The following is a 12,156-nucleotide window of genomic DNA, read 5'->3' on the forward strand; positions in this document are numbered from 1 at the left end:
CTTCCTTCTTTCTGTTACAGCAACACAACCTAAAAACATAGTGGGATCAAAATTAGTATGATTCAAGTTGAGATAAGTAGGAACATGATAAATCATTAATCACTGAAATATAACTATGGGAATTATCTTAGGTAGATAATTTATTGAACACCCCTCGTATCAGCATCAAAAGCACCCTTAACTTATTTTGTTTTAATCATGCATATGGAGATTTTGTATACCATAGAAACCCCCCCCCCCACACATACATACATATCAACAGTCATGCAGTAATTGAGTATTAGGTGTATTATTATTTGAAAACATTACAGATTATTACATTAGGGTTGTGGATACAGCAAAATTTTTTTTTTCTCAGACTGATCCTGGTTAAATGAGAATCATTCCAGAGCCATTATTTAGTTAATCCAGTTCACAATATAATCTTGAACCACTGCACTGAGTTCAGAATTACGTGGGAAAAATAACATTTTCTTTCAGCTGCTCTATATTTCAAATGCCATTCATCCTGAACAAAGATAAAAAATGGCATTTTCTATATATGTTTCTAATAACAAGTAATTTTCTGAATATGTGTGTGTATACATATACGTATATGGGTAACAAAAGTCTGACAAGATTGCTAATTGAGACCACCTGTTGTCTTATGAGGATAGCTCTCAGTAGCAACAATGCCTTTGCCTTCTTATTAATATCATTTTTAAAATTATAGTATTCAATTAAAAAACAATATTAATAACTCATGGATAAAAATGATATTTCTAAAGTGAGCACAAGCCAAGCATTATCCTGGAGGAACAACAGTGTCTCCAGGAAGTAAAGACAAAACACGGTGTCCTGTTCTTTTCTTGAAATAATTGGAAACATAATAGGTGGCAAAAACAGAATTGACATCACTGCAGTTTACAGACGGAATACTATTACATAGCTGCCAACTTTTGCCTTTTGAAAAGCTGGAGATTAGGTATTTGTAGGCAGGAGGAAAACAGGAGATTTTTTTTTAGAAAAAGAAGAAAAGTTTTTTAAAGTTCACACTGCACTAGAAATTAAATTTCATTGAAAAAATACACATTTTTATATGAAAATATAACCACAGGATTATTTACCAGTACAGTATGCTTTAAAACATTAGCTTACTTAACATTTTTCCATCTGTGGATTTCTGTTTGGATTGCATCAATTGACATGCAACCTGGTAAACATCAATTGATTACATTGCTTCAAGAAAGATACTGTGGCAGACTTTGCTCATCTTCAGAAACATTGAGTAAAAGTTTTATTTATAACAGTGGCACTGCTATTCAGACTTGGCTGTTAAAAGAGCATTTTCAAAGCTGCACCAGAAAGAGAATCTGAATTCAGTTTTTTTTTTTTTCCTTCGCCTGGTTGAATATTGTCTGACACTGAGCATTGCTACAAGGAATTATTAAAATGTCAAGGATGACTTTGGGATAACATGTTATATTTCATGCTATTCAAAGGAAACAAGTTTTCCTTAATTTTCTTTTAAAAAACAAAAGTAAGCAAATTATGCATTACTTTTTAAGTAAATGCTGTACCCAACATGGTTTTAACAGGTAGAGGAATCTTGGTAGCCTCCTATTATTCGGAGGCTATCAAGAGCCCCTAAAATTGATGTATTGGTATTTTAATACAAATACATGTGAAAATCTTGGTATGAATTGTGCATGTTTTAAATAACACTATACACTACTATATATATAATGGCCTCTATGGTCAAGTGCGAGAGTGCATAAGTACACATGCTTTGAGTGACCATGGTTCAAGCCTGTGACTGCCAAATGCGGTGCTGTTTCTTGTGTTTTCTCTATCTTGTGATAGAGAAGTCCTCTGACTGTGTGGTTGTCCTAGAGGATAAACAGAAAATTTAAATTTATATATATATATGACCTGGACTACAAAAAGGTGGTTAACGTGCGAAAAGAAGTTTTTGAGTAAACAGCCATTAAACACAATTCCGTGCAAGGTAGACGTCTCTCGCAGGCCTCTGCTTGCGGTGGACAACAACTTGCAGAAATCCCAGTGATCTTTAAAGCAAATTATGCTATCAGTAATATTGATACTCACAATGACTTGATAAATTGTGTTATTACCTCCTCTCCTGGTCATCATAATAAGGCTGTCTCTGCCAAACAAGAGACTTCGTATGAATGGAATGTATACTTGAAGCAATTTTTCAAACAGTTAGCTGGCATTACTAAATACCATCACTTCATGATTTGCCGTAGTGAAGGCAAGGAAATTTGCTGATAGTAAGGACATTGATGAGTTCACTCTTCTATTAAAACCATTGGATGGGAAGATGCCAAAGGTAATCAAGCCAGGACTGTCACTGGATCGCCAATGGTACTTGTATAAGAAGCCTAGTAACAGATTCTTCCAAAGCAGATGAGGTGGCTCCACAACCAAATAAAGAATTGAAGAAGAGGAAGAGAGGTGAGCATCCTGCATGAATGTGTGCTATTTGTTCTTAAACTTGATAATTTTGTATGAGTATTTCTGTATGTCTACTTTTTTTACAATAAAAATTAAAGTATGTTAAATTTTTCATTTCTTAAGTTTTCCAGTTTTTATCCCCCATCATTAGGTACAAATTGTGAAGCATCGAATTGAGCTAGAGACCTGGAATTGGTTTTATTGGAAATAGCTTACTTTTTTCTACAAAAATCACCTAAAACTTCATAATCGATATCTTGATACATTAACCACCTTTTTGTAGTGCAGGTCACAACACACACACACATATATATATTACACACTACCCTACCAATATCCAGACACCCCTCCATAGATGGGGAAACAGGTCCTATGCATGCAACACATCACAGAACCTGCTATAAATATGCATACATTTGAACAGACAATTGCATAAGTGGGCATGCAAGATGACACATTCAATAGAATTATCTCAACAGTTCACCAGAATTGATCACCTCAACAAATGCTAGATGCCAATTAACATGGTGTAAGGAGCATGAATCCTGGAATGAAGAGCAGTGGAAAATAGTCCTATGGACAGACGAGTCGAGGTTCACACTCTACCAGTCTGATGGCCATTCCTGGGTGTGGCGAATGCCAGGAGAACAGTTCCTTCCTGATTATATCCTCCCAACAATGAAGTTTGGTGGAGGCAGTGTCATGGTATGGGGCTCCTTTCATGGTTTGGCTTGGGCCAATGAATGCTGTGCAATACCGGGACAACCTGGACAATTATGCACTTCCAAAATTATGGCAATACTTCGGGGAAGGCCTATACCTGTATCAGCTAGACAATGTACCATGCCATACTGCTTGGGTCGTAACAGTAGTTTGAGGACATGGGTGTGGAAAAGTTGGATCAGAGTCCTGATCTGAACCCTATCGAGCATCTTTGGGATGTATTGGATCATTGGGTACCTGCACTCAAGATCACCCAAAGAACAAGGCCGGACTGATGGCTGCGTCAAAGGCCGAGTGGAGGAACATATCACTTGACATTTATAAAAAGCTGGTTGAGAGTATGCTGTGAAGACTGAAGGCCATCATAAAAGCAAAAGGTTTCAGCACGAAATATTAAATGACACAATAAAAGCTCTTTTTTTGTCTAAAGGCAGGTGTCCGGATATTAATGGTAGGGCAGCGTATAACACTATATACTACTCTTATAATAAATTCAACTCTTACCAGAGGCGTTTCACAAAGAAGCTTGTTACCTCTGACCAAATTTCCAATGGTCATGTGGAAGTATGTATTTCCACTGCTCCAATTAGAAATTCTGGTAAATGGATGTGTGACTAGGATATCCTGAAAAACAAAAAAAATAAAAATAAAAATGCATCATGAAAGAGATTACTATTTTGCTTTAAAAATGAGTAAAACTAATTTTAACATCTTTTGATGGTTTACTATCACCTTATCTGAAGTTAAGGTTTACCACCTTCGTCACTCATATTCTCTTTCTCCACACAGGAGATGATGTGAAAACACTGCTTTACAGCCATATAGAAATATGACTTTGTCATATTTCATATGTCAGAGCTTCCAACCCAGTTTACAGCACTGATCTGAGCTTGCCAATGTGCATTAAGCTACTTCTCTAGGAGTTTTGTAATTAGATGCCAACTATTAGCTGATGGTTGGCATCTAATTACAACTCTAATTAATTGGTCTATTTTTTTTTTAACTAGAAAGAGCAAAAACTCTCTCTTAATTTTCTAGCCTCTACCATTTTTAAAATAATAAAATATATAAAACTACATTACTATTAATATATTCTAATTAAGCAAGGTACTAGTTTAAGTAAAACAATATCAATGTACATAATAATCTAAAATAAGAATAACATTTACTGCAATAATAAAAACACTAAATACTAATTTTCTCTTAATTTTCTAGCCTCTACCATTTTTAAAATAATAAAATATATAAAACTACATTACTATTAATATATTCTAATTAAGCAAGGTACTAGTTTAAGTAAAACAATATCAATGTACATAATAATCTAAAATAAGAATAACATTTACTGCAATAATAAAAACACTAAATACTATGTATCCATTTTTGACATACAGCACTTGCAGGAATAGGTAGCGTGACAACCATACACAACTTCAATGAATAGTGCAAGTACAATAGTTCAGCTAAGTGTGAGGTCAATGGGCCATTCTTAAGCTTGCATATAATCATTTATATATTAAATGATTATATAATTTCTATTGATGTCTTAATACCTACATATAAAAATAACACTAAATACAGTATTTACACGTACAATGTTTATTAGTTAATTATACAAGGATTACCTTGATTTCTTTATAGGCAGGCTTCTTATCTGACTCTCCTAGCCCAGCACATGAAATAAATAAATTATAAAAAATTGATAAACTTCATCTTAATGTGTTCCATACTGTCAGCACGAATACAAATTAATAGTCCGGGATCCCCAACCGGTCCCCCAAACCACCAACAGCGACGCAACTATCGGCATAGGAAAGCATCACGTCAAATTTTCAAATAGTATAAAAAAACAATTAACAAATACGTGAAGACATTTTCTTCCTCCTTAAGTTGGATGAGAACTTTTCGATCATATGTTCACAGGATGGAATGAAATGAAAAAATGCGCTGCTGCATCTGTATTTAAAAGAATTTCAATCCTCATTGCACGTGTTCATAGGACCAATCATTCAATATTGAAAAAGGTCTACGAATAGAATTTTTACATAATTTTATTTCAAGTGTTTTTGCAACAAGTAGGTTACTATAATTATGTTGAATATTAATTATTTTTGCTTCCTTAAGGAGAAATGCATGACCTTCATTTACAGCGTGAAATGCTAATTCCGAAGTGTTTGCTCTCAATGCTCAAACTGAAGCCTCGTGTTGTTTAATGCAAAAATACAACACCTCCCCACATAGAACCTACATAAAATGAGCCGCATTCTTTGCAAGAAATGCTATAAACCAAATCATGTTTTTGCTGCAAGGAAGAATTAGTTAAATGTTTCATAATAATGTATAGCCTCTATTTATTTATAGGTTTAGCTATTATTTTCATATCTGTGCCTTTACATGAGTCATTCAGTTTGTTATACTAATATTCTATATATGGAACTGTAATAAAATGCTTTTTGTCTATATTTGTTTTCTGGTAGTTGTTTTTTATCTTTTCTTAGGCGATCACAGTTTAATTTTATTAATAGAGGTGAGTGGATAGCCTCTATTAAGGAATATACTTTTGTTATTCAGACAATTACAATTTTAAGGGGTGATGCACTTTCTTTGAACATCAGTGTATATAGCATTAAACATGTTAAACCAGTTTTTAAATGCTTTTAAATATTCTACCACACACAGTGTGGATAGAACTAACAAAGAGATTCCTTAATAGAGGCTATCCAATCATCTCTATTAATAAAATTAAACTGATTGCCCATGAAAAGATAAAAAAACAACTACCAGAAATTAATTATGTTGAATATATAGACAAAAATTTATATAGACATAAAGCATTTTATTACAGTTCCATATACAGAATATTGGTATAACAAACTGAATGATTTGTGTAAGGGCACAGATATGAAAATAATAGCTAAACCTATAAATAAATTGCATATTTTTATTAAGATATTAAGAAAATGTTTAACTAATTCTTCCTTGCAACAAACATGATTTGGTTTTTAGCATTTCTTGCAAAGAATGCGGCTCGTCTTACATAAGTTCTACATGGCGGGTGTTGGATTTTTGCGTTAAACAACACAAGGCTTCATTTCACGCTGTAAATGAAGGTCATGCATTTCTCTTTAATGAAACAAAAATAATTAATATTCAACATAATTATAGTAAACTATTTATCGCAGAAATGCTTGAAATAAAATTATGTAAAAATTCTATCAACATTCATAGACCTTTTTTAATATTGGATGATTGGTCCTATGAACGCATGTGCAATGAGGATTAAATTTCTTTTAAATACAGATGCAGCAGCACATTTTTTAGTTTCATTCCATCCTGTGAACATGTATGATCAAAAAGTTCTCGTCCAACTTAAGGAGGAATAAAATGTCTTCATGTATTTGTTAATTATTTTTTTATACTATTTGAAATTTGAAAATACTATTCGGGTTGGGGCCTCAATGGTGATCCTGGACTATTAATTTGTGTTCGTGCTGATGATATGGAACACATTAAGATGATGTTTATCACTTTCTTATAATTTATTTATTTCATGTGATGGACTAGGAGGGTTAGATAAGAAGCCTGCCTATAAAGAAATCAAGGTAATCTCTGTCTAATTAACTAATAATTAAAAGTATATAGGAGATATTGAGCACATATAGCTCTTATTACACTAAAATACAATGTTTATATAATTTGATCATTCTTACCTTTGATACAGGATCAATTAAACTTACTCCTTGCTTATTTATGGCTATGAGGAGCTGTTCTGGGTAACTTGGATCTGTAGTTTGCTGCAAATACAAATATTTGTCAATCTTTGATTCACTGTATCCAATAAATTCAAATATTTTGGCTCCAAATGTGATTAATTTTTAAAAATGATTTAATAGTATGGAGAAAATAACCGTGTATTTGTTTCCAGTATTTTATAAGTTTCGCAGATCCAAACAAATAATGGAGGATAGAAATCAGTGCATGATTTCTCATTATATATTGTACATAAAGTACAATTGATTTCACAATATTTTCTTTTAAATTATTGTTACTTGATAAATTTATGGAAAGTTTGTAAAACTGTGAACTGTCAAAAGTTTCTCTCCCCCCCCACAGTTCCACCCTTCCATTTACTGTCTATTTTTATGGTTTCTTTCAGATAATATAAGAGAAACTACATTCTCCAATATACATTACACACAGTGGCAGACTGGTCAGGGTGTCAGCTTGCCCGATGGAAAGTGGGTCCCCCTTGCAATAACATTAGACAATATGTTAAAAATGTTAGACCTTTTAGTAGCTTGAAAATATAATAGTTGTGGGTGGGCCCCCTTTGTCTCCTGGCAACCAATGTTTTTAGACACAGTCTGCCACTGATTACACATGATCGGGGACAGGACGTCCCGAGGGTGCAAGGGATGCGCTGCACCCGGGCACCAATGTTCAAGGGGCACCTGAAACTTACATACACATATGAAAAAAATTTTAAAGGGGGGGTGCCAAATTTCAATTGGCACCCAGGCACTACATACCCTAGGAAAGCCCCTGCACATGATAATGATCTGTAATAGATCTTAAGCATTACATTTATGAAGGGTGTTTGAAAGTAATGATAACTACTTGCATTATTTAGTATCTGAGGCATCCCCAAACTTAGAAATATTTTTATTTTCAAAGTAATATCCTATGGCATGATATACATTTATTTTTTTTGTAGTACCTCACCAACTTCACAAACATGTGCAGTAGGTCATTTTCAGACACCCTGCATATGGTAGTGGCAGTGCTTACTTCATTTTGTGTCAATTGTATTTGAACATCATAAATCACACTGGGAAAGGTTGAAACCATATGGTGTGTATTCTACCACTGATGCCAGCAACTTCTTTGCCAGACTTGCTATGTGGAGCCATGTGTTGTTTTGAAGCAAAATAACTGTTTTGTTAAGAACTTGTTTATTTATTAATTTATTATTAATTTTTATGTGTGATGCAAATGAGTTTAAAAAGTCTCTCTGCATAATATTCACAAGTTACCATCAACCAGTGCAATACCACCACTTTGCTTACTGGAGGCTTGAAGTGATTAATCCATGTTTAGTCTGCAGAGCAAAGCAAACTCCTATCTCCTCAATCATGCAATATGACTGATGTATTCTGAGGTTATGATAGGAATCATGGCAAGATACAATCTTCCTTACATTTCAAGGGGCAGCTCTAAAATGGTATTCACAAACCAGCTGCTAGATAATCCACCAGGCCAAACCAAGGTCCTCTAGGAGACATCTGGATCACCTAGTGTATAATCTCGCTGCCTCTACTCTGCCAGATAGTGACTGGAGAAAGTCCAAGTAGTGTGTATGCAGGGGCCATTGTCGAGGAGCTGGACATATTCTTGCTATGTGTACACAAGAGCCAAAACTTTCTTTACTCCTCACAACATGCTCCCACCTTTTCTTTACTATTGAATATATCATGACTAGTAAAACTAAACTTATCTGCAAAAAGATCTAAACCTCTCAAACACTTCCTCGTTCATTTCGCAAATATACGTGGTCTCAGTTCCAATCTCAATGATGTCCATTTCCACTTACAGTCTGCCAAACCCCATGTACTTTTTCTAACAGAATCTCAATTATTGGTTGATTCAACCACTGCTCATCTCAGTTGTCTTAACTATTCGTTGTACAATACCTTTTGCATCATGGGCAGTATTTATTCATATATATATCCATATATATTCACTCTGATATTCCTGTTAGGGACTTCATAATTTGGAATCTCCTCTTTTCAATCTTTTCTGGTGTGAAATCTCTCTACCCCATTCTGTCAAATTCATATGTTGCTTCTATCAATCTCCCAATTCCACTAATCGCTTGGAACTCTTGAATTTCCTTTTTTGAAACTCAACTTTCTCAAATCCAACTTTCCTAACAGTGCAGTAATTTTCCTTGGCAATTTTAATGCTCACAACTCCAGCTGGCTTCAGTTTTCTAGTTATTTGAACCCAGATGGTTGAGATGCTCAGGCTTTTGCAATTACTAATGATCTCGCACAGATTGTTCATTTACCTACCAGAATACCAGAAAATCCTAACCACACGGTCAACACTCTTGATCTTTTTCTCATGAATATCACTTTTAAGTGCACTGTTGAGGCGAGTGGCCCTCCAAGCACCTGATCACAATTTGATGATGATCTCTTCTCCAATGGGACCATTACACATATAAGCATAAAATAGCAGTAGGAGTGATATACTGCAATGCATATCTGAGTTCAAAATGTACACAAGTGCTGTGCCATAACACATACAAGTGAGTCATTCTTAAGCAGTCAACCAACGAGTGCCATAAACCTAAAGACACCTAAAATTAACAAATACTCAGTATTGGCATCTAACTGAATGCAATGCAGTAATGCTTTTTATAAAATTTTAAGATTTGTTCTTCAAATGAATGAATTTCAATCTTTTAATTTTCAACCATTATGTACAAAATTTTAGAATGCTGCGCATGTTGGAATGTTAATTTTCTCCAAATTCTGAAAATTACAGTACATTGATTGGGTTCTCTCACATTTAGATGGAAGTGAACATGTTAATAAATATTAAATTTAAAAATTCTATTAATAAATATTAAATTTAAAAATTCTATTAATAAATATTAAATTTAAAAATTCTATTAATAAATATTAAATTTAAAAATTCTATCACAAATTATATGAACAAATATTTTTTTACCTTCACTTCAAAGAAAGCAGAGCCAAATGTTGACCATTTAAAAATAATCTTTAAAAAGTTGACTTTGGCATCTTCAGGTGACATGCCAGCATCCTGATTATATGCAGCCACTACAGACTGGAGGAAAGAAAATCAGAATGAGAAATATTTATAAAATGCCTAGATTCTAGTCCATTCTGTCTAGATTCTAGTCAATTTAAAGAATAGAAGTGATTATTTGTTGACAATTATAGAATTCAACATAATTGCTGAAAGATTAAATTATTCTAAAATACCAGTACTGTATTCCCAAAATAAATACACATAATATTTTGGGCATACAGTACAGTACAGTACAGTACAGGACAAGACAGGACAAAAGTTAGGGTACAGTCAAGTTTGCACACTTTATCCTTGTAAACTGAACTGGAATTATGCACATATATTAAGTTACTGATGCAAATCCAATTGAGTATCTTATTCTGAAATGCAAAGATTAAACCGTTAGAGGTTGCATGCTTTGGGATAATTTTTTTTTTAACCAGGAAACCATTCTTGGTTTCCTGGTTATTTTCCTGGTCCATTCCAGGAAATTAATTCACAGTACTTGCTGAGATAAATGTTTTTGTCAGCTTCTCTATTAAAAATAGCAGTAGAAAGGTCCACATACATGGACAATCCATGAATTTTGTCCCTCTCATCTCATTACAGATTTCTGCCATTTCAACTGGTGTATGAACATATCAACTGAACCCAGGAGTCCAATATGATGTTCACAGATAAGTCCAGTAGAGGTAACTGATTGCTGTGAAATATAGAAATGAATCTTTTAATTTTATGCCAAACTTTTAGGTGTTTAATAAACTGCTAGGTCCTTGTAATGGATGATAATTTACCCCTCTCCCACAACACTTTCTTCAAAGTGAGGATACTTTCCTGAATTGAGAAGTCAATTTAATCTCCAGACTTGAATCTCACTGAGCATATGTGGCATTATTCTTTAAAAACAAATTTCAAGTAATTCTCCAGACTTTATATTAGTTATGAATGAGAAGCTATGTTCCTGGAAGAGTGTGCCTCAATACCATACTGGGCATTTAAACACTCTCATTAACAGCACAAGAAAGTAATTGACACATAACTGTTGCATCATAACAATGTACGTCCATACTAAATTTTATTGAGTTTTATTTTTCAAACTATTGCATGTTGTTATTTATACTTGTACCTTAACTTTGGTTTGCCATTGTATATAATGTAAATTATCTTACCCTCTTCCAATCACTCGCATTCTGAGATTTCATTAAGTCTCCTGGAATCATTTCTCTTAACATGTTCCTACAAAATAAATAATGGTCATTAAATGAATGGTACTCTTAATTATGCATTAGTTATAGATTTTATTGTCTGATAGTGAAACCAATTAAAAAATAATAAATATAATAAAAAGTATAAGGAAGTAGTATCCATCACTTTGTTATATAAATGTAGAAGTATATTTTGATCTTGACATAAGAGGGGAACTTAATTTTGGCATATATATTAACAGTGCATTAACTTCTGGTAATCTTTCTTGGATAATTTATCATGGAAGATATTTCAGTTCCAATAATTTGTCCCCCTCCCCACTTTTTTTTTTAATAGTACAGAGTGGGGCATTTATATCTGACACATTTCTAACTGTTGTAGAATATTACTGGCAAACATGAATACTGTTTAAATATGTTCTGAGAGTATAGAGTCTATTTCTTGAAAATCAACTCTTTCAATGTGCACCATTGCACAAATTCCAATGGTGCACATCTTTCAAATGTACACCATTGAAGTACATGCAATGCAGACACCATACAAGTGCACTGTCTATTACCACTAACATCTTGACTAACAGCACTGATTGCTGCAGTGATTGTTGCCTTCACTTCATCAACATACGCTGAGGTAGTTTTTGTAATCCTCACTATTCAGAAACCTCTAACAGAAATGAACATATAACTTGTGTGGTGGGAGAGATCTGAGGGGTGCTCTGCTGAGGGAATGGAACAAAACTTTTCCAAACTGCTGATGTAGAAATTTCATTATATTTCTTGCTGTGTGGCACATGGCAGCATCTTGCTGAAACCATAATTTTAAAAACAATGCTGCTCCTTTTCAGTTCTTCTGGTAGGAAAATGTGCTCCAACATGTGTTGGTACCATTCAGTGTTGACTGTCATGGTCTGATTGCCATCTTAAAAAACTATGGTCCAATCCATTTTTTGTTAAA

General features: G+C 33.8%; 1 protein-coding gene across 1 annotated transcript in view; it reads right to left on the reverse strand.

The window, feature by feature from the left end:
- ck (unconventional myosin-VIIa ck) overlaps positions 1-12,156 on the reverse strand; it is a 273,948-nt gene that overhangs the window by 2,062 nt on the left and 259,730 nt on the right. The window contains exons 43-46 of the mRNA XM_090377618.1: positions 11,166-11,232; positions 9,916-10,032; positions 6,891-6,974; positions 3,685-3,804 (exon numbers count right to left, since the gene is read on the reverse strand). Coding sequence (XP_090233744.1) covers positions 3,685-3,804; positions 6,891-6,974; positions 9,916-10,032; positions 11,166-11,232 — 388 coding nt within the window. The remainder of the gene's footprint in view (positions 1-3,684; positions 3,805-6,890; positions 6,975-9,915; positions 10,033-11,165; positions 11,233-12,156) is intronic.

Source organism: Mastigoproctus giganteus, chromosome 1 (assembly GCF_048544385.1).
Source record: "Mastigoproctus giganteus isolate SK-2022 chromosome 1, ASM4854438v1, whole genome shotgun sequence".
Lineage (NCBI taxonomy): Eukaryota > Metazoa > Arthropoda > Arachnida > Uropygi > Thelyphonidae > Mastigoproctus > Mastigoproctus giganteus.